Source organism: Oncorhynchus kisutch, linkage group LG23, assembly GCF_002021735.2.
Source record: "Oncorhynchus kisutch isolate 150728-3 linkage group LG23, Okis_V2, whole genome shotgun sequence".
NCBI lineage: Eukaryota > Metazoa > Chordata > Actinopteri > Salmoniformes > Salmonidae > Oncorhynchus > Oncorhynchus kisutch.
Window position 1 is genome coordinate 17,323,064 of NC_034196.2, and position 24,316 is coordinate 17,347,379.

General features: G+C 42.6%; 1 protein-coding gene across 2 annotated transcripts in view; it reads right to left on the reverse strand.

Moving 5' to 3' along the window:
* Positions 1-23,840, reverse strand: part of LOC109868590 (myosin-IIIb) — a 53,272-nt gene extending 29,432 nt beyond the window's left edge. Inside the window, exons 1-8 of one of the 2 annotated variants that reach the window (XM_031802929.1) lie at positions 23,510-23,840; positions 22,466-22,531; positions 22,084-22,214; positions 10,346-10,448; positions 6,038-6,140; positions 5,661-5,817; positions 4,542-4,644; positions 4,140-4,265 (exon numbers count right to left, since the gene is read on the reverse strand). In XM_031802929.1, coding sequence (XP_031658789.1) covers positions 4,140-4,265; positions 4,542-4,644; positions 5,661-5,817; positions 6,038-6,140; positions 10,346-10,448; positions 22,084-22,214; positions 22,466-22,531; positions 23,510-23,611 — 891 coding nt within the window. In that variant the 5' untranslated portion in view covers positions 23,612-23,840. The remainder of the gene's footprint in view (positions 1-4,139; positions 4,266-4,541; positions 4,645-5,660; positions 5,818-6,037; positions 6,141-10,345; positions 10,449-22,083; positions 22,215-22,465; positions 22,532-23,509) is intronic. The other variant, XM_020458261.2, reaches the window with a different exon arrangement.
* Between the last annotated feature and the right edge of the window lie 476 nt (positions 23,841-24,316).

The window sequence follows — 24,316 nt, forward strand, 5'->3', positions numbered from 1 at the left end:
GCATTCTTATCAGCAGACTCAATAGCCTTGGCTTCTCAAATGACTGCCTCGCCTGGTTCACCAACTACTTCTCAGACAGAGTTCAGTGTGTCAAATCTGAGGGCCGGTTGTCCGGACCTCTGGCAGTCGCTATGGGGGTGCCACAGGGTTCAATTCTCGGGCCGACTCTTTTCTCTGTATATATCAATGATGTCGCTCTTGCTGCTGGTGATTCTCTGATCCACCTCTACGCAGACGACACCATTCTGTATACTTCTGGCCCTTCTTTGGACACTGTGTTAACAAACCTCCAAACAAGCTTGAATGCCATACAACCCTACTTCCGTGGCCTCCAACTGCTCTTAAACGCTAGGAAAACTAAATGCATGCTCTTCAACCGATTGCTGCCCACACCCTCCTGACTAACATCACTACTCTGGACCGTTCTGACCTAGAATATGCGGACAACTACAAATACCTAGGTGTCTGGTTAGACTGTAAACTCTCCTTCCAGACTCACATTAAGCATCTCCAATCCAAAATTAAATCTAGAATTGGCTTCCTATATCGCAACAAAGCATCCTTCACTCATGCTGCCAAACATACCCTATTAAAACGGACTATCCTACCGATCCTCGACTTCGGTGACGTCTGTTATTGTCCCCAGCACAAGGTGCACCTGTTTAATCAACTTACAGCCCCCAGCACTCTACTCAGAAAACTGGATGTAGTCTATCACAGTTTTGTCACCAAAGCCCCATAATACTACCCACCACTGCAACCTGTATGCTCTCGTCCAGGTCATCTAGTCTTTGCTAGGGAAAGCCTAGCACGTGCTCCAGCAGGTATATTGCATTCCCGAACACTTAAAACATTTTTTTTTATGTATTTAACTAGGCAAGTCAGTTAAGAACAAATTCTTATTTTCAATGATGGCCAAGGAACACTGGGTTAACTACCTTGTTCAGGGGCAGAACAACAGATAATTTTGTAATTTTTTTTTTACCTTGTCAGCTCAGGGATTTGATCTTGCAACCTTTCGGTTACTAGTCCAAAGATCTAACCACTAGGCTACCTGCCACCCCAATTACTCTGTTGCCAATGACTGGAACGAATTGCAAAAATCACTGAAGCTGGAGTCTTATATCTCCCTCTCAAACTTTAAGCATCAGCTGTCAGAGAAGCTTACCAATCACTGTACCTGTACACAGCCAATCTGTAAATAGCACACCTAACTACCTCATCCCCATATTATTACATAACCTCTTGCACTTTGCACCCCAGTATCTCTACTTGCACATCATCATCATCTGCACATCTATCACTCCAGTATTAATGACCCATTTATTGCCTACCTCCCTACATTTGCACACACTGCACATAGATTTAATATTTTTCTTTTCTATTATGTTATTGACTGTAGGTTTGTTTATGTGCCACTCTGTTGTTTTTGTTGCACTGCTTTGCTTTATCTTGGCCAGGTCGCAGTTGTAAATGAGAACCTGTCTCAACTGGCCTACCTGGTTAAATAAAGGTTAAATAAATACAAATAAATCACCTCTGCTGTTAGAGCTAGAATCACCTCAATAACCAGGATCTGTGAAGTTGTTTTGCTCATATTAAAACTGGGCAAAGGGCAGCTGATCCTACGTCAGTTGGAAGTACACCTAGCATTGTGAGCAATACCTCTCCATTCAACTCCAAATATAGCCCCTCGTGACCTTTTACAAGCACTGTGTCTTATCTGAGCTGGCCAGATGTCGGCTCAGCCCACCACCGCCAGCCTGCCTCCCTGGGAGGCTGCTTATGGGGGAGTTACTGTGGAGGAGGGGGCAATCATTCACCTGTTTAAATAGAAGGCATACATATGTATGCACACACACACGCCACTATCACCTGTGGATCTGTGCATCTATGCATGTGGATCTATGCATGTGGATCTATGCATGTGGATCTATGCATGTGGATCTATGCATGTGGATCTATGCATGTGGATCTATGCATACACAAACTAATGGACACAGTAGAACGTTTAAATATAATTCACATACACACGCAAACTAGTTGAACAGCACACCAAGAAAAACACACCCCTTTCGCTAAAAAAAGTGTCTACACGGTGTCTCCAGGACCAAGCAGCTGCCCATGTTAGAACGGTCCATGGTCATTATGTGAGGACTGTAGCAATTAGCTCAACAATCCCCTTGTTTATTTTACTATGAATGCTTAGGACTCCCCCCAACCGTAGTCCTTGGACACCTCTCTTCTGCTGTTTAAACCACTATAATGGATCAATGAAGCAGCCTAAGCTGAGAGCTCCTGTACATAAGTATGTAAATATACAACTTCCTGACTGTTGCCAAGTTAAAATATCTGACTGGTGGTATTGACTAATGGAGTTGTTGGGCTAGTGGCAAATCAGTTTGTTTGTTTGGATTGGCTAGCTAGCTGGCTGGCTACGCCAGCATTTTAAATGATGAAACACAGCACCGGCTTTTTGTGCCACCTGCACCGGTTTCTAGAAGGCTGTGGCCTGCAGTGTGAGGAGTTGAGGCTCGCCTAGTCTTCTGCCGCTTTAACAATTGCCGAAGCTTCACCCAGCTGGTTGCTACAATTTCGTTAGTTAACGAACCAACCAACCTACCTACGGAGGAGGAGGAACAGGAGACAAGGTGCCCGATGATAAGCTCCGGACCGGACTGATCTCCCTCCATCCCGCTACCATTGCAGCTCCCGCCACTCAAGCTAGGCCTACTGCCCTTCTGAACGGTCTCAACCTTTCATCTGAAGTTGTGGAAGACCATCGTCCAATAACTACCAGAACGCTATAAGTTTATTTTGTAAGGGACTTTGAGATGCTCATTGTAATGAAAGGCACTATATAAAATATATAGAAAAATATATATAAACACAAAATGTACAGTGTTGGTCCCATGTTTCATGAGCAGAAATAAAAGATTCCAGAAATGTTCCATATGCACAAAAATATTATTTTTCTCAAATTGACCACACATTTGTTTACATCCTTTAGTGAGCATTTCTCCTTTGCCAAGATAATCCATCCACCTGACAGGTGTGTCATATCAATAAGTTGATTAAACAGCATGATCACAGGTGCACCTTGTGCTGGGGACAATAACAGGCCACTCTAAAATGTGCAATTTTATCACACAACACAGATGCCTCAAGTTGAGGGAGCATGCAATTGGCATGCTGACTGCAGGAATGTCCACCAGAGCTGTTGCTAGATCATTTAATGTTAATTTATCTACCATAAGCTGCCTCCAACATCGTTTTTGAGAATTTGGCAGTACGTCCGAACGGCCTCACAACAGCAGACCACGTATAACCACGCCAGCCCAGGATCTCCACATACAGCTTCGTCTGAGGGGGTGCGTCGAAGTATTTCTGTCTGTAATAAAGCCCTTTTGTGGGGAAAAACTCATTCTGATTGTCTGGGCCTGGCTCCCAAATGGCCCACCCATGGCTGCACTCTTGCCCAGTCATGTGAAATCCATAGATAGAAATTAGACCTTTCAATTGACTGATTTGCTTATATGAATTGTAACTTATTCAAATCTATTATTATTAGTCCAACACATGGACTCTTCTACTGTTGGAACTGTTCTTAAAGTCTCTCTTTTGTTATGTCAATGTCAGGGATGAAACTATTAGAGCAAAACAAGCTAAATGTGAATAGCCTATTTGGAAAACACCCACAGGTCAATAAGGAAATTGTAAATGTTAACAGACAGTTGCTTCTGTAATTACTGTACTTCAGATAAAGGGAACCGTTAACAAACAAGGACAAAGGTGAATAAATTGACAAAAAGGACAAAGGTGAATTTTCATGGATTATTCATCAATCCATAAACATAAAAAAAGAGATCATCCTCAAGTTGGTAATAATTGAGACTGTATCTAAACCATGGCTCTCCAACCCCGTTCGTGGAGAGCTACCGTCCTGTAGGTTATCTAGCTCAACTGATTCTAGTAATTAGCTGGTTGGTAAGCTGAATCAGGTTATAGTAACTGGAACGAAAACCGACAGGAGGGTAGCTCTCCAGGAAAGTTGGAAAGCCCTGATCCAAATCATTTTCTTGTTAAGTAAAATAAGACGGGATGAAAGAAGAGGAGAGGAGGCTGTAGAGTAGACTCACGGCTGTGGCTTTGAGCCAGCCCATGGACTTGTCGGTGACTCTGAGAGCGTCGGTCTCTGTGGGCTCAAACATGATGTTTCCCAGAGAAAGGATCCCTGCTAGAATAGTCATCATGTCTACCTTCTCCTGATGACACAACATATACATATATATCAGTCCATTTTGTCAGTCAATCAATCATAAAATCAATTGGTCCATTATCTTTTGGTTAATCAGCTTATTCATCAACCCATTCGTTTATCAGTCAATCAACCAATTAGTCGAACATTAAAGTACATTCAGATGTTCATGGAGAAAATGTGAAATCCCAGCCCATGGCAATACGGACAATACGGAGTTTGCTTTTATGACCGATATACTGTAAGAGGATGAGAAAGATAGTTTTCCAATGAGAGGTCTTACCTGTTCCTCAAATCCCACCATGTCCATGGCGTTACACACCTCACTGTACTTCTCCCCCCATTTCCTTACTATGTCCTCGGAGCCATACCGCCCATTCAGATACCTGACAGACACATAGCCACAGAAACACATTTATACAGATCTGATGGCTGAGCACAGATAACTACACACACACACACACACACACACACACACACACAGGCTTCATATGAAGGAATGAGGGTCAATACATTATGCATCTCGGATAGACAAACACTTTGAGGCTTCTACATTGGTGCACTGTATTGTAAAGGCTGTACAACATAGTAGGGCACCCACTATTGTAGGGCACAACAACTACATTGTATGGTAGGCCTCTACAAACACCACATTGTTTGAATACCTAGCATTTCCCTCCAGGCCTGTTCAACTGTCAAGAAGAAGAAGAAGAAGTGAAATACAAGTAGCATATACATACTGTAGAACACTGAGAACTCTGTGGTCGCTACTCGTATAAGCCATGAGAACCAAAAAAAGACAGTAATATTAGACCTAGATAGCAGAGTTTCAAAACAAACACCTTGGTTATGCCAGGAAAAAATATGAATTACTTAGACACTTACAGCTTGAAACTGTGATAAGAAAGTGACAAGAAGAAAATACAATATTTTGTATCATATTATATGAGTTATTACAGGAAGATAGTCAGCTTAATCAGCTTGGGCTCCCGAGTGGCGCAGCGGTCTAAGGCACTGCATCTCAGTGCTAGAGGTGTCACTACAGACCCTGGTTTGATTCCAGGCTGTATCACAGCCGCGATTAGGAGTCCCATGGGGCGGCGCACAATTGGCCCAGCCCTGTCTGGGTTAATGTTTGGCCGGGCTAGGCAGTCATTGTAAATAAGAATTTGTTCTTAATTTACTTGTCTAGCTAAATAAAGCTTGAATAAAAATTTTAAAAAAGTCAGTATCTCACCCTGCAGAGAACATTACAGTAAGATGACATCATGGCTATTAGTGATTATTGAGAGTGTGTGAACTATGACACACAGTGTGGTATTTTTGAACTGATTCCCAGACCACACTCACTGTATCCTGTTGAGGAAACGTTGCAGAGTGATTACATCACAGTCGGACCCACCTGTACTGCGTGGGGTTCAGGAGGCCATACATGTCTTTGTCCTCCGGGGAGATGCCCGCCAGCATGCAGTAGAAGATATGGAAGTTCCTCTCGCCCTCATCCTGGTGGACCACACGAGACTTCTCCAGGAGGTACTCGTTGATCTTAGCTCCTTTGACTGTTAGATCACAGCACCATACACATACAGGTTCAGTGTTACAACACATTATACGCGAAAATAAGTCGTCCTGCATCTGAATGTCTTTGTCGTATCAATGCAATCGTCACGTAATTCACAGGAAATACTTTCTCTCGCAAGTGTATAAATAAACTCATTTTAACATAAGCACACGGCAATAGATGATTCAAAAACTTCACACTCATATACACACACACACCTGAGGAGTTGTGGAAGCGCAGCTGAATGTACTTCCCGAAGCGACTGCTGTTGTCATTCATCACAGTCTGGGCATTGCCAAAGGCCTCCAGCAGAGGATTCACCTAGAAATACCATACAGCACAAGATTAGTACAGCTCCAGAACTTACATGATAGTGATCCTAAATGGGTGCCAGGAGTTTGCCGTGACCAAGCCCCAATCATAAAGACATAAATAGATTCTTGACATCCATTTGCAACCTTCCATGAGGCATCAACAGTACTAGAGTAATTCACTAGCCGTGTGCCTGACGACATTACAGAGAGAACATTGGCCAGCTGTCACATGAGGCTAGGCATCAAAACACACCGAGGGTTTATTATCTGATACACAGGGGAGAATTAAAACATTGTAGTGTGGACGCAATACAATATGAAATTCATGACCAGTGTCTCTTGTTTCTTTACTAGAAACAACCTTTAAGGTAAAGTCTGTGTTAATATGAAACCCCAATACCAGAGCAGCAACATCAAGAGTTCTCCACTTTGCATGGAGGAAATGAATACCCAAGACAAAGGTCATTGGATTAATTAGGAAATTAATTATATCTGACACCTCAGGAGAATAGAGGAAGTGGAAGTTGAAAGTAGAAGACAATACATGCTCTTATTCAGGGACAAACAGCAGGCTCATTGTAGCTGTAAAAATAAATGGACATCTTTTACTTGATATTACAAGTCATGTCAGTGTGTTGAAATCTAACAGGCCATTGGAATTGATGTGGTGGTGAGGACTTAACCAGTGTGCAAAAGTTAACAGTAAACATACAGAAGAATGCAGTAAGAGCACTAGACTTGTTTTTTTTTCAACAATATTGTTAAACAAATTGTAATGCAACCAATGTTCTAGTTGGCTGTCCCCACACAGAGGATTGCAAGCAAATCAATGACACAGGACATCCTGTCAACATACAGTATGTCACCCGTATAACTTCACATCTAAATGCTCACTTCCTCCATCCCTTCAATTACACGGACAACTGTTGAGAACAGTCAGAGGGTAGAAACTCTACCATATTTTGGATCAGTCAAGTGAGGTTGTAAATACTATTTACTTGTTCCAGGGAGCACCTTTATAAAACATAATTGTTTGGTGTGAACAGTGAGTTATGAAAAATAGTTGTAGAATTTGCATGAGTGTTTATTTGGACTCGGAGAACCTAAGTTAGTCTCAAACTCATCAGAAGAACGCAAGAGAACAGCAGGAGGAAATGGAAGATGTAAAAGTCTGGAAAATATGTTGTTTTGACTGCTGGAAGTCTCTGTGCTCCCTCTACGGCTCTTCCAATTCTCCCTGCTCCGCTCAGCAGACACACACAATTGTGTGGCATAGAGAAAGTAGTGACTTTGAACATGTGGCCATCTCTGGCAAAGCATATTTCCATTCTTACTGTATGTCGTCTAGTATTGGTCAGTTAAACTACATTTCCCACTCTTCCAAAAAGGTGTAGAATACTAGAGAGAACATGCATCTGTAACACTTCCGTGTAAGAGAATAAGTAGTGAATGTACATGGACCTAGTACTACAGAATACTGACTTAAGAAATACTGTACAAGATAATCAACTCCATATCTACTCTAATCACATCAATACTGTATGTACCCTTGAATAACTTTAGTGTAATATAAACGTTTTGTCAAACACAGGCTTTCGCTGAACCCTAGCTCATAGCCAAGGAGCCAGCCAATCACTCCCACCAAGTCCCAGAGATACATTTCCCTAGAAAGGCCGGCAGAATTTCCCACACTTCAAGAATTTTCCTCAAGACCATCTCATCTCCCACAGAGAGCTTCTCGAGCGTGAGAGAGGAGAGACCAAAGAAAGACATCGGTCATGTCTGTTTGTTTACCATTGTACTCACAGTCGGGACGCCAAGAGGATGTAACAGGTATGATATTTAATTTGCGTTTCCAAAATGGTGGGAAGGAAGTTTCTCTTGGGTTGTGGCAGAAAACCAGAAACATGACCAATTAGTGAAAAAAATATCAGAATTGGGCAGCCTTAGGGCCAACTGAACTTGCCGAGTCTTGCCTGCGGCAAACAATAGGCAACCGGAGACTAGTTCCTACGAGAGGTGTGCAATGAACTGAGGTCTATGCTAATTGGTTAATTTCCCAAGTGTGAGTCTCTGCATAGTGCATGGTGTGCTCTGTTTGTTGGAACAGAAGTGTGAACACTGGGGCATCAGGTAATCTAACCTGTTCAAGATTATTATACCCTCTAGAACACACACATCTTTATCACTGCTACATCTTCTGACTAAACAGTGGGCAAGACTATGATAAATACAACAATCAAGGCCATTTTTTTTTTAATGCAAACATTACATGTCATGGTTTCTCTCCCATAAAAGCCATGTCAACCTGAAGGTGGGACCGTAAAAGAACAAAGTAGGACAATAAATGGCCCGTTTTCCACTGAATGACTCAAAAATGGCTGACTCATAGACGTTGGAATGAGTGTTCTGAGCAGGTCACGAGTCCCCGGCCAACCCTATAATTTTTGGCACACAGAGCTGAGCATCAAGGTGGTGATGTCATCAAGGTGTGATCACACATCCTTCATGTGCCAGTGCTACGGTTGCTGTATACAAGTTGACAAACTGGATCAGTGTTCAGGGCAACCTCATCCAACGCCCATTCAGCTATGCTCGAGGCAAAAAGAAGAATGTTCCATTCCATGTTCATTTAAATTGAGGTATGAGAGCAAGCCTGAGGTGTGGTAGAAGGGTTGTGTCGAAATCAGTCTACTCTGTTAGCTGCAGTATCAGTCTCCCATATCTGCAGCACCCAACTCAATTGTTATTACTCTTATTTGTCTGATATACACTGAGCATACAAAACATTAACATGACAAATCAAAATCGTATTAGTCACAATATGTACAAGTGGGTAGAGTTAAAGTAACCATGTATAGATTTGAACAGAGCGTAGCAGCGGCATAAAGGGTGGATAGGTTTTGTCGTGCCCTCTTCACGACTGTCTTGGTATGCTTGGACCATGTTAGTTTGTTGGTGATGTGGACACCAAGTAACTTGAAAATCTCAACCTGCTTCACTGCAGCCCCGTCGATGAGAATGGGGGTGTGCTCGGTCCTCTTTTTCCTGTAGTCCATAATCATCTCCTTAGTCTTGATCACGTTGAGGGAGAGGTTGTTGTCCTGGCACCACACGGACAGGTCTCGGACCTCCTCCCTATAGGCCGTCTCCTCATTGTCGGTGATCAGGCCTACCACTGTTGTGTCATCGGCAAACTTGATGGTGTTGGAGTCGTGCAGTTATGAGTGAACAGGGAGTACTGGAGGGGACTGAGCACGCACCCATGAGGGACCCCTAAGTTGTGGATCAGCATGGCGGATGTGTTGCTACCTACCCTTACTACCTGGGGGCGGCCCATCAGGAAGTCCATGATCCAGTTGCAGAGGGAGGTGTTTAGTCACAGGATCCTTAGCTTATTGATGAGCTTTGAGGGCACTATGGTGTTGAACGCTGAGCTGTAGTCAATGAATAGCATTCTCACATAGGTGTTCCTTTTGTCCGGTTGGGAAAGGGCAGTGTGGAGTGCAATAGAGATAGCATCGTCTGTGCAACGGTATGGGAATTGGAGCGGGTCTAGGGTTTCTGGGATAATGGTGATAATGTGAGTCATGACCAGCTTTTCAAAGCACTTCATGGCTACAGACGTGAGTGCTACGGGACGGACGGTAGTCATTTCATCTTAGTGTTCTTGGGCACAGGCATAGAGTGATCAGGTGAATCCAGGTAAAAGCTATGATCCCTTATTGAAGTCACTTGCTAAATCCACTTTAAAATCTGTGTAGATGAAGGGAAGGAGACTGATTAAAAAGCCTTGAGACATGGATTGTGTATGTGTGCCATTCAGAGGATGAATGGGCAAGACAAAATATTTAAGTGCCATTGAACAGGGTATGATAGTAGGTGCCAGGCGCAACGCTTTGTGTCAAGAACTGCAATGCTGCTGGGTTTTTCACACTAAATCGTTTCCCGTGTGTATCAAGAAAGGTCCACCACCCAAAGGACATCCAGCCAACTTGACAACTGTGGGAAGCATTGGAGTCAACATGGGCCAGCATCCCTGGCTCAATATTAGGAACTTGTTCCTAATGTTTGAAATACTCAGTGTAAGTGAGCATTATTATAGATATAATAGAGCTCTAGCTGGCAATATATGTTGCTCCGTGTTAGCATTAGATAAGAGAATTACAAATGTCTTTCGTGACATACATTGGGGTAGGTATGAGGTCTTACCTGTAATATCTGTTGCTCCAGCTGAGAGTTGGCTCTGCACAGCTCCATGATCTGTCTGAGCAGCAGCTTGGTGCTCTCCGTCTTTCCTGCTCCACTCTCCCCACTACGGTCACGGTAAAAAGACTCCATTAGAAATAACTGGCAGTGTATCATTTGAGTTATGTAGTACGTCTGTAGTATGACGTTGAATATAGACATGATCAATTTCTCAAATGTAAAGAAAAAAAAAGCTGTGTATTGCCATCATACACAGACTACCAAGATAGAGCGCACCACTAATATTGGCATGCTTGGTAAATATGAGCAAAAAAATGGGCAGTGATTTTTTTATATTACTGTTTAACATAATTAACATCTGAGTCTTCTCCTATAATGAGTAATGAGGTTGGAGAACACATGGCTAGGAATCTGAGACCATTCCTCTATACAGAATCTCTCCCGATCCTTTAGATTCTGAGATTTCCCGCTTGTGGACTCTCCTCTTCATCTCATCCCACAGGTTTTCTATGGGGTTTAGGTCAGGGGACTGAGATGGCATGGCAAAACCTTGGTTCTGTGGTCAGTGAACAATGTGTGCTGATTTGAGGTGTGCTTTGGATCATTGTCCTGCTGGAAGATCCAACCACGGCCCAGTTTAAACTTCCTGGCAAAGGCAGTCAGGTTTTGATTTAATATCTGCTGGTACTTGATAGAGTCCATGATACCATGTATCCTAACAAGTTGTCCAGGTCCTTTGGAAGAAATACAGGCCTACAACAAAGATCCACCACCATACTTCACAATGAGGATGTGGTCATTTTCTGCATGGATATGTTTCTGACTATGCCAAACCCACATCTGGTGTTTGTTTCCAAAAAGCTCTATTTCGTCCTCATCTAACCATAGAATCCGGTCCCATTGAAAGTTCCAGTAACGTTTGGCAAACTGTAAACACTTGAGTTTGTTGTTTGATGACAGCAAAGGCTTTTTATGGCAACCATCCCAAACAACTTGTGGTTATGTAGGCGTCGTCTAATTGTAGTTTTGGAGACTTTCTGACCCCAACACCCAACTAACGTCTGCAATTCTCCAACTGTGATCCTTGGAGATTTTTTGGCCAATCTAACCATCCTCTTCACTGTGCGTGGGGTCAATATAGACACACGTCCTCTTCCTGGCCGATTGTTAACATCTTCAGTTGCTTTAAACTTCTTAATTATTGCCCCGATATTGGAAATGGGCATTTTCAACCGTTGAGCCATTTTCTTATAGCCATTTCCTCATTTGTGCAGCTCAACAACCTTTTGTCGCACATCATTACTGTATTCTCAGATCTTTCCCATAGTGATGGATGACGATGGTAACTTGGCCTGTCACACCTCATATATATACACCCCAGTGAAACAGGAAGTCATGGCTTACCTCTTAATTATTCCTAACCACTCAGGTTAACTTAAAATATGAATGGGAAGATACTTCAGTTACATTTTACTCATAAGAATGTGGCACACAAACTTTTCACATTTATTTGAATCATTACACTTCAATTAAAAGGTTAGATTTTTGTGAATATTTTGAATGAAAGACCAAGAGGACAAACAGCAAAGACATTTTCATCACAGCCCGTTTTGCTCATATTTACCAAGTGTGCCAATATTAGTGGAGGGCACTATATACCTTTTGAACACTGTGACTGCAAGATTAAATTTGGCACAGATAACACAATATCAGCTCAGAACGCCATCCTACCTTTTCGGGTTTCTAGTGACCAATAATTAGAAAGACATTTGGCAGCCAAATTGCAGGAGCTTGATATGTCTCTCCCAAATTGATAAGCTGTACACATGAGTAGTACTTGAAAACCAGTGCAGGGTTTTGCATGAGCAATAGGACTTGCAAATGTGCATGTGCTGCTGATAGTGCCTTCACTGTATGTAGTCTACACTCTGTTGATGCCACCATGCTGCTTCCTGCCAAGGGGAGAAAGCCAAGCATGGCCTAGGGCTTTTGTGATAAGCTCTGATTGCAAATGGCATTTTACCAAAATATGTTTTTAAACCTTTTTTCATTTCAATGCTGGGCATGTTTCCATGACATCATCGCTGGTTGTTTTTCCAGTATAGCCTCAGTCTTGACTTTCTGCATGATGTTTGCTTCAGAACTCTACATTCCAACTGCAAGTCCAAGAACTACATTTATAGTTCAAAATCCTGGGAGAACTGATAATGCCTGGCTGTTGAATGAATTACTTCCTTATCCCATTTAGAGTCGAGACTCCATTGCAACTCTTTAGCATGTTTATCGGCCTCCAATGAAGCGAGATCAACACCCATGTTATAAAATAGATATATTACCTATGAGACATACATTCCCTTTGTCGGACCCTTTCTCATTGTTAAAAATAGAGGTGTTATTTACATGCTAATGTGTGGGTATACCTATGCATTTAGGCGGGTGTTCTCTCCCTATCATTGTATAAGTCATGGTACAGTAAGTTGTCACATTCTTTCCTTGTTACCGCAAGCAACTTTTGGCCTCATCCAGCCCCTCCCACCCTGACTGGCTGACCGGCTCATTCATCAGTGACAGCGCTGTAACACGGGACGACTGGCCCCATTCAACCACTGCAGAGACTGCTGGTAGGCATGTGCTTGAAAAAACAAACTGCCAAATACTATACAACCAACAACCGTACACAAGTCCTTCCAATCTTGCATTCATGTATTAATATCAAGCACCCCTCTTTTCAGATGGATCCACAAGCTTCCATGGATGTGAAACAGAGCAACATCTCACTTTTATTGTAGGTTCTATATGGTTTCAACAAAAGCTTATCCATCAACCTGTCATGCTCAACAGTTTCCCGTGTATCAAGATTGGTCCACCACCCTACGGACATCCAGTCAACTTGACACAACTGTGGGAAGCATTGGCGTCAACATGGACCAGCCTCCTTGTGGAATGCTTGACACCTTACAGAGTCCTTGTGGAATGCTTGACACCTTACAGAGTCCTTGTGGAATGCTTGACACCTTGCAGAGTCCTTGTGGAATGCTTGACACCTTGCAGAGTCCTTGTGGAATGCTTGACACCTTGCAGAGTCCTTGTGGAATGCTTGACACCTTACAGAGTCCTTGTGGAATGCTTGACACCTTACAGAGTCCTTGTGGAATGCTTGACACCTTGCAGAGTCCTTGTGGAATGCTTGACACCTTGCAGAGTCCTTGTGGAATGCTTGACACCTTGCAGAGTCCTTGTGGAATGCTTGACACCTTGCAGAGTCCTTGTGGAATGCTTGACACCTTGCAGAGTCCTTGTGGAATGCTTGACACCTTGCAGAGTCCTTGTGGAATGCTTGACACCTTGCAGAGTCCTTGTGGAATGCTTGACACCTTGCAGAGTCCTTGTGGAATGCTTGACACCTTGCAGAGTCCTTGCCCCGACAAATTGAGGCTGTACTGACGGAAAAATAGGGTGCAACTCAATATTAGAAAGGTGTTCCTAATGTTCTGTCCACTCAGTGTATATCCTGTAAACGTCTGCAGTACCAGTTCTGCAATTTCAAGAACATTTTATCTTAGAGAAAAGGGATAAGACGTGTCTTTTGACAAACATTAATGAAACATTAACATGAAGGTTGCATGTTTCACTTTCATGGAAATTACTAAGTGAAATTGCAGTATTAAAATCCCTACACCTACATTTAAAAAACAGGGAGACGCTGTAGCCTGCAGCAGTGGCGAGCAAACATCCGCAAAGTACAGTACAATATATCCTCCACTAGAATGATTGACAGGACTACATTACAGTTAAACTCCTAAACCTCTGCTAAACACATTGAGGAGAACCTCCGTCATGTTTACCAAGTTTACTGTAGGTTTATGCCGGGGCAGACCCAGTGTAAATTAATTCCTTAGGGAGCAATCCATATTACTGTAGTGGAAACCTCTGTAGCTTGATACCGAAGTATGCAGTGATCTGAACATGCTCCATTGCTATAGTGTTATTGTAATTATGGATCCCAAATCTGTTCAAAAATATTTTCCAGGAGATTGTTTTGTGACAACTACAGGAATCTAGGATACCACATAGGACTCCTGAGGAGAAGGGGTTATGATGAAAAACTCAGAGGGGATTTGCAGGGAGAAAGAAAAAAAAGAAAAAAGAAGAGTGATATGAAAGATGGCGCCAGAAAGGATGGCTGACGTTTGATTGGCTCGGAACCAACCATGCTATTTTGTTTGTTTTTTCGCATTGTTTGTAACTTATTTTGTACATAATGTTGCTGCTACCATCTCTTATGACCGAAAAGAGGTTCTAGACATCAGAACAGCAATTAATCACCTCGAATTAGACAAATAACTTTTCTTTAATGAGTCGGACGGGAAGGATATACTCCAAACAGGCCCTCATCCCCGTCATTCGCTGGAGAAAGAAACTGAGATTTCACAGAAGGAGATCGGGGTGAGGATCAGGCGACGAGTGGCTAATCTGCCTTTGCCAGCCGTACTATTAGCTAACTAATACTATATTAGCTAATAAATGGGACGAACTGAAAGCACGTATAACCTACCAACGATACATTACAAACTGTAATATCTTATGTTTCACCGAGTCGTGGCTGAACGATGGCTATTAATATCATACAGCTGGCAGGTTATTCCCTCTACTGGCAGGATAGAACTGCAGCCCCTGGTAAGTCCCAGGGCGGGAACTATGTATATTTGTAAACAACGGCTGGTGCACGATATCTAAGGAAGTCTCAAGGTTTAGCTCACCTGAGGTAGAGCATAAGCTGTAAACCACACTATCTGTATTTTTGGTAGCTGTCTACATACCATTATTTTTGGTAGCTGTCTACATACCAACACAGACCGATGCTGGCACTAAAACCGCACTCAATGAGCTGTATACCGCCATAAGCAAACAAGAAAATGCTCATCCAGAGGTCGTGCTCCTAATGGCTGGGGACTTTAATGCAGGGAAACTTAAATTAGAGGAGAAAATAAATAAATAAATAAATTAAAATAACTCTAGACCACCTTTACTCCACACACACAGAGATGCATACAAAGCTCTCCCTTGCCCTCCATTTGGCAAATCTGACCCTAATTTTATCCTCCCGATTCCTGCTTACAAGCAAAAATTAAAGCAGGAAGCACCAGTGACTCGGTCTATAAAAATGAGTGGTCAGATGAAGCAGATGCTAAACTACAGGACTGTTTTGCAAGCACAGACTGAAAAACATTCCGGGTTTCTTCCGATGGCATTGAAGAGCACACCACATCAGTCACTGGCTTCATCAATAAGTGTGTCGATGACATAGTCCCCAAAGTGACTGTACGTACATATCCCAACCAGAAGCAATGGATTACATGCAACATTCGCACTGAGCTAACGGGTAGAGCTTCCGCTTCCAAGGAGCTTATAAGAAACCCCACTATGCCCTCCGACGAACCATCAAACAGGCAAAGCTTAAATACAGGACTAAGATCGAATCCCACTACACAGGCTCAAACGCTCGTCAGATGTGGCAGGGCTTGCAAACTATTACAGACAACAAAGGGATAGCCGGTAGCTGCCCAGTGATATGAGCCTTCCTGATGAGCTATATAACTTCTATGCTCGCTTCGAGGTAAGTAACACGAAAACATGCATGAGAATATATGCTGTTCTGGATGACAGTATGTTCACGCTCTCCGCAGCCGATGTGAGTAAGACCTTTAAACAGGTCAACATTCACAAGGCTGCAGGGCCAGACGGATTACCACGACGTGTCCTCCGAGCATGTGCTGGCCAACTGGCAAGTGTCTGCACTGTCATTTTCAACCTCTCCCTTTCGGAGTCTGTAATACCAACATGTTTGAAGCAGACCACCATAGTCCCTGTGCCCAAGAACACTAACGTAACATGCCTAAATGACTACCAACCCGTAGCACTCACATCTGTAGCCATGAAATGCTTTGAAAGGCTGGTCATGGCTCACATCAACAGCATTATCCCAGAAGCCCTAAACCCACTCCAATTTGCATACTGCCCCAACAAATCCACAAATGTCGCAATCTCGATTGTACGCCACACTGCACTTTCACACCTGGACAAAAGGAACACCTATGTGAGAATGCTATTCATTGACTACAGCTCAGCGTTCAACACAATAGTGCCCTCAAAGCTCATCAATAAGCTAAGGATCCTGGGACTAAACACCTCCCTCTGCAACTGGATCATGGACTTCCTGATGGGCCGCCCCCAGGTAGTAAGGGTAGGTAGCAACACAGATCCTCAACAAGGTTGCCCCTCAGGGGTGTGTGCTCAGTCCCCTCCTCTCCCCTGTTCACTCATGAGTGCACGGGCAGGCACGACTCCAACACCATCATTAAGTTTGCCGATGGCACAACAGTGGTAAGCCTGATCATCGACAACGATGAGACAGCCTATAGGGTGGAGGTCAGAGACCTGACCGTCTGGTGCAAGGACAACAACCTTTCCCTGAAAGTGATCATGACAAAAGGACATGATTGTGAAAAGGAGGACCGAGCATGCCCAAATTCTCATCGAAGGGCTATAGTGGAGAAGGTTGAGGACCTCAAGTTCCTTGGCATCCACATTGCCAACAAACTAACATGGTCCAAGCACACCCAAGACAGTCGTGGAACAGGCACGACAAAACCTATTCCCCATCAGGAGACTGAAAAGACTTGGCATGGGTCCTCAGATCCTCAAAAGGTTCTACAGCTGCACCATCGAGAGGATGGTTGGACTGGTTGCATCACTGTCTGGTATGGCAACTTCTCAGTCTCCGAACGCTAGGCACTACAGAGGATAGTGCCTATGGCCCAGTACATCACTGGGGCCAAGCTTCCTGCCATCCAGGACCTCTATACCAGGCAGTGTCAGAAGAAGGCCCTAAAATTGTCAAAGACTCCAGCCAACCTAGTCATAGACTGTTCTCTCGGCTACCGCATGGCAAGGGGTACCGTAGCGCCAAGTCTGGGTCCAAGAGCCTTCTAAACAGCTTCTACCCCCCAAGCCATAAGACTCCTGAACAGCTAATCAAATGGCTAAAACAGACTATTTGCATTGCCCTCACTCCCTCCTTTACACCACTGCTAATCTCGATCATCTATGCATAGTCACTTTAATAACTCTACCTACAGTTAGAAGTCAGAAGTTTACATAAACTAGTTTTAATGACTCCAACCTAAGGTGTTTCAACCACTCCACAAATTTCTTGTTAACAAACTATAGTTTTGGCAAGTCGGTTAGGACATCTACTTTGTGCATAACACAAGTCATTTTTCCAACAATTGTTTACAGACTGATTATTTCACTGTATCACAATTCCAGTGAGTCAGAAGTTTACAAACACTAAGTTGACTGTGCCTTTAAAAAGCTTGGAAAATTCCAGAAAATTATGTCATGGCTTTAGAAGCTTCTCATAGGCTAATTGACATCATTTGAGTCATTTGGAGGTGTACCTGTGGATGTATTTCAAGGCCTACCTTCAAACTCAGTGCCTCTTTGCTTGACATCATGGGAAAAATCTAAATATATCAGCCAAGACCTCAGACAAATTGTAGACCTCCAGAAGTCTGTTTCATCCTTAGGAGCAATTTCCAAATGCCTGAACGTACCACGTTCATATGTACAAACCAGAGTACGCAAGTATAAACACCATCAAATCAATCACAGAACAACCGCATAGGACCTTGAAGATGCTGGAGGAAACAGGTACAAAATTATATATATCCACTGTAAAACGAGTCCAATAAGTCCACATAACCTGAAAGGCCGCTCAGCAAGGAAGAAGCCACTGCTCCAAAACCGCCATAAAAAAAAGCCAGACAACGGTTTGCAACTGCACATGGGGACAAAGATCATACTTTTTGGAGAAATCTCCCCTGGTCTGATGAAACAAAAATATAACTGTTTGGCCATAATGACCATTTATGTTTGGAGGACAATTGTTTGGAGGCTTGCAAGCCGAAGAACACCATCCCAACTGTGAAGCACGGGGGTGGCAGCATCATGTTGTGGGGGTGCTTTGCTGCAGGAGGGACTGGTGCACTTCACAAAATAGATGGCATCATGAGGGAGGAATATTATGTGGATATATTGAAGCAACATCTCAAGACATCAGTCAGGAAGTTGAAGCTTGGTTGCAAATGAGTCTTTCAAATGGACAATGACCCCAAGCATACTTCATAAAGTTGTGGCAAAATGTCTTAAGGACAACAAAGTAAAGGTATTGGAGTGGTCATCACAAAGCCCTGACCTCAATTCTATAGAAAATATGTGGGCAGAACTGAAAAAGCAAGAATGCCTACAAACCTGACTCAGTTACACCATCTCTGTCAGGAGGAAATGGGCCAAAATTCACACAACTTTTTGTGGAAAGTTTGTGTAAGGCTACCCGAAACATTTTACCCAAGCTTAAAATTGTTTTAGGCAATGCTACCAAATTGAGTGCATGTAAACTTCTAACCCAGTGGGAATGTGATTAAGGAAATAAATCATTCTCTCTACTATTACTCAGACATTACACATTCTTAAAATAAAGTGATGATCCTAACTGACCTAAGACAGGGAATTTTTACTAGGATTAAATGTCAGGAATTGTGAAAAACTGAGTTTAAATGTATTTGGCTAAGGTGTAAGTAAACTTCTGACTTCAACTGTACATGCACATATTACCTCAATTACCTTGACACCGGTGCCCCTGCACATCGACTCTGTACCGATACCCCCTGTATAAAGTCCCAGTATTGTTTTTTTACTGCTGCTCTTTAATGATTTGATTAGAGCTTTGATCAAAAATTCAAGCCTGATGCCACATGAGCCATATATTAAATACATTATGAGTCCTACATTAAAATACATTTATGGAGCCCAAGCCCAAAAAAAGACCAAATGATTGTGCCTTTATCCAATACATATGATATAGGCTACTGCACATTACAGAAAAACATTAAAGCCCATAGATGTAGCTAGCTACAGTATATGTTCTCTTGGGTAAATAAATTAAATACATTTGAATTACGCACATCGTTCAAACCATGATAAAGCAGAAGAGAACATGTGATTCTGGTGCAGCACATGCGGCCTTCAAAGTTACAAGTATAGGCTAGCGATTTTGAAAATATAATAGGGCCTATTTGTATAATTAGTAGGCTGACGCATATATACACACCTTTCATAATATTTCCCCTAATGTTATTAGCCTACCTCTCTCTCCATTGTTGCTTCATGCCTTCAACAGTTAAATGAAATAAGTTCTGTTGTCTTCACTAATAGATGCAGAAGGCTTTGACTTCTCTTCACGAAGATTGAATGGTTATGGGTTTGAATAAAAGACCTTAAGCCTACCGTCATTGCGCGTTCACTCTTTCATACTACCTGTGAGTTCTATTGGATGCTGTATTTAACATTTAGCAAACAAGAGCTTGCGTCCCTCTTCGAATAGTCTTTATAAAAAACATTATGTCCAGCAAGTGAATGTAGTCTAGCTTGACTCCAAGAGCCGAGGAGTATTTAATAAGGAGAGCGGCCAGCGGAGCCCAGGTGCGTGCCTACTGCGCAAAAGACAGAGGCTAAAATTAGAAGATTATTATGCATAACCCATCATTAATTAGCTAAATATAAGCTAAATACTGCATTGAATGTATTACGTGAAAAGAGGTAGGCTAGGACATTTATATATAGGGCTATATATCAATCTGGAACCATTTTAGATGCAATTTGATGGAGAGAGAGAGAAAGACAGCAAGAGAGTGCTACGATATTCAAGTGACAGGCTCTTTTAATTAATTTATTTAGAGTTTATTTGGGGAGATTTTCAAAGCATAGGAACAGACCAAGCCCTTTTCCAAAATGATTGAGGAGGTGGTCACCTCATACAAGGCAGCAGATTGCCTTCATGTGGATGCTGATCCTTTTGTGTGGTGGAAAACAAACCAGTCAATGTTTCCCCATGTTGCAAGACTTGCCCGAGTGTCCTGGGAACCTCTGTTGCAAGTAAACGTTCTCTCCACCGCAGGGGACATTGTCAGTGCAGTCGTTCTTGTCTTGCTTCAGAGAATGTTGACATGCTTATCTTTTTACAGAAGAACCTCAACATAAAGTAATAGATACCTCATATAGGGTACCAACTTAATGTTGCACTTTGTTATTTTTACATTTAATATTGCCTATACAAGTATGTACCCTGTTTATTTAAAATAGAGAAGGCAAAGCACCTACAGGTCAGGTCGTCAAAGCTAAGAAGCACTTTTAATTTGAATGTTTTTCTCCCCTTGATTACCTACAGTAGAGACAGAAACCAGGCCTAGTACTGCCATTTTTCGTAATGGAAAGTTTAATTGTCTACAGGAAAAATAAAGAGTTCATTGTTTAAAGGGTAATGTTTTTATTTTTTTCTTAAATATAAAAAGACACCGAAACTGTACCGTTACCGTGGCCCACAAACCGTGATACATACCGAATCGTGGGCCCACTGTACCGTTGCATCCCTATTGTGATGTGGAAATCTCTAGGAGTAACAACTGCTCAGCCGTGAAGTGGTAGGCCACACAAGCTCACAGAACGGGACTGCCGAAGTGTACAGCTCGTAAAAATCTTCTGTCCTCGGTTGCGACACTCACTACAGAGTTCCAAAATGCCTCTGGAAGTAACGTCAGCACAATAACTGTTTGTCGGGATCTTCATGAAATGGGTTTCCATGGCCGAGCAGCCGCAAAAAAGCCTAAGATCACCAAGCGGCAGCTGGAGTTGTGTAAAGCTCGCCACCATTGGACTCTGGAGCAGTTTGAAGCCCATTCTCTGGAGGGATGAATCATGCTTCACCATCTGGTAGTCCGACAGACCAATCTGGGTTTGGCGGATGCCAGGAGAACGATACCTGCCCAAATGCATAGTGCCAACTGGAAAGTTTGGTGGAGGAGGAATACTGGTCTGGGGCTGTTTTTCATGGTTCAGGATAGGCCCCTTAGTTCCAGTGAAGGGAAATATTAATGCGACAGCATACAATAAATGTAACAATCTGTCGTTCTGCCCCTGATGTGTATGTCGATTAAGGCAGCCCCCCGCAACTCTCTGATTCAGAAGGGTTGGTTAAATGTGGAAGATATTTGAATGCATTCAGTTGTACAACTGACGAGGTATCCTTCCCAGAAGAGTCCATATTAATGCCCATGATTTTGGAATGAGATGTTCGACGAGCAGGTGTCAACATACACTACATGGCCAGAAGTATGTTTCTCTTCCCTCTGCAATTAAAGGGTTCCATATTTCACGCTGGATGAAGGTCACCAGAGGCAGACAAGGAAATCGGTGTTCTCACCAGGAGGCTACACAAGACCTATTTACTGCTACAGTGTAGAGCAGCAAGGTCATGTTGACATGACTCAAGCCTGGGTCTGCTGGTCTGCAGGCACCACAAACACAGGCTAACACAGCTAAGCAGCTGCTGTACTGGGAGTGGAATGTCAATGTGAGAGAGAAAAATAACCGCTGACCTGAGCAGGGCAGACACACCTGCCACTGGTGTCTGTTGCCATTTGTTAGGGTGGTGTTCAGGAAACCTTATATATCTTTTAGACACAATCGTGCCAACCCAAACTAAACTGTGCCGGCATGGATATTTTTGGTTCACATTATCCTTTATAACATGTTTCCAGAAACTATTATAGTGGATGTGTGACAGGCTGGTGCAATACAGCTTGGCTCAGTAAAGTACTACTGTAGACTGTTAATGGACCCACCTGATCACAATGCATTGGTTTCGGGGTCCTGTGGCCAACCGTCCCAGCATGGACTGGTAGGCCCTGTCTGCCACAGCAAATATGTGAGGAGGTAGCTTGGTCTTCTCATGGTACTTATAGCTCTCTGATACCTGAACAGATAGAAGGAGGAACATCTCTAAAGCCACTGTCTACAAACAGTTTAGTCGATTTTTCTAAAGATTACTGGTCAGTTATGTTGGTTAAATCCATAAGGCAAGCTTAAGTGTAGAAGCCTTTGAAAATACTTGGTGGAACTTCTATGTTTTCCAGGTCATAGGGAGTCATTGGACAGCTAGGGCAGCTTTTAGGACTAAATCTGCCAGCACAGCTGAATGCTTATTTGTCTTGTAGGAGTACTTACCTCTTTCTCATACAGAGGAAGGTATTTAAATGGATTTATGGCCACCAAGATGTCCCCAATGTAGGTCTGGTAGAGATAGGCAGTGGAAGAAAGAGAGCGAGAAAGAGTTTACCATCAATGACAAGGTTAAACTGGTTTTCAAGTGTTTCCCTTTCAAACTGAAGTCAGCTCAGATTGTTAGCCTCCACTGTTAACGAAACCTCCCTTACACATTAGCAGAGTAAACCGGTTTTCCTTACTTGAAAAATGGAAACACCTTAATAGAAATCAGGCCATTTCTATCCTAATAATTTATATCCTAATCTATTTTATGTTTCACAGAGTCGTGGCTGAACTACGACATTAAGAACATACAGCTGGCGGGTCATTAATGTGTACTGTACATTCAAAGACAAACACCACTCGTGTCACTGCACAAAGTTCTTTGTTCTGTCAGCCAACAATGACATGAAATAAAATGGCATGTTGATATATGACTGCATCAGTGGAGGCTGCGGAGGGGAGGACGGCTCATAATAATGTCTGGAATGGTGTGTTTGATACAATTCCCGGCCATTATTACGAGGCAGCCTCCCTTCAGCAGCCTCCACTAGACTGCCTATTTGTGTTATTCATCGATCCCGACCCTTCAACACTGTTGAGTTTACTGCCGTGTCAAGTAATAAAATACATTGAAACAGATTTAGATAATCTAGCTGTTCTGTCAGTATGTTAAGGGTTGAGGTATTTGATTTGTTGGGATTTGTTGCAGATTAAAATACATCAAATTACAGGGATTTTTACAGAGTGCAAAGTCCTGTGTACACATGGGTGACGTGGTAGAACATTGGGGGGGGGGGGGGGGGTCATGTCCAGGGATTGTACTGTAGTGTCAAAGCGATATAACCTGAAGCACAGTAATGGTCTCATCACAATAACATAACAGTATCAGTGTTAACATTTAATCATTGGTCAGATACAAAATATCCTCGTAATGGGGGAACAAATTGTATATCTTTCACAGCAGTCACATGCACATAAATCTGAACTTGTAAAGTTACTTACATAGATACGATCTTGTCTGAACCGTTGACTCAGGGATTCCAACAAACTTTGTTCATCCAAATCTGACAAAGCTGCCAAATCCTCGTGGAGGAGCACCTCCATTTCTTTCAAAATCGTATCTATTCAATAAAACGTGGGCGCAATATTATATGTACTGGACAATACTGAAGCTTGATTAAAAAAAAAAAAAAAAACGACAAGGTTGTGCCGTAATTAAAATAAAATAAATGTAAACACTGTGACAGCAGCGCACACAGCGTATGTGAGCTGAGTTTACTCTATTCCCAGGGGAGCAGTGAATTTAAAAGGCGAGCAAAGCAAGGGTTCTCTCTCCCCTCCCCTTTCTTAGAGAGGAGAAGTTAACTCTTGCCTCTCCACACCCATGCTCGGCATGCGTCATTCATCAGAATTAAAAGTGACTTCTTTCTTTTTTAGAGGTTAGAGATTTACTCAAATGCAGTCATGTAGTTTATATGCGATACCATACTGCAAGGCAGTAGAGATAACATGTTAGAATATCTGGATATCTTTCCAGATGAAATGTTTACAGATGATATTCATGTATGACCAAAGCTGCTTACACCATTATATAACAACATTATATAAAATCTCTATTCTCTCATATGACTAAAATGCCTGTCACCTCCATTTTGTAAATACTAATTACCATTCTGTGCACGTTACTAAGGGCAAAGCAGTGAAATTATCGACTGAGGCAGAATGAACCATGTACAGTTGAAGTCGGAAGTTTACATGCACCTTAGCCAAATACATTTAAACTCAGTTTTTCACAATTCCTGACATTTA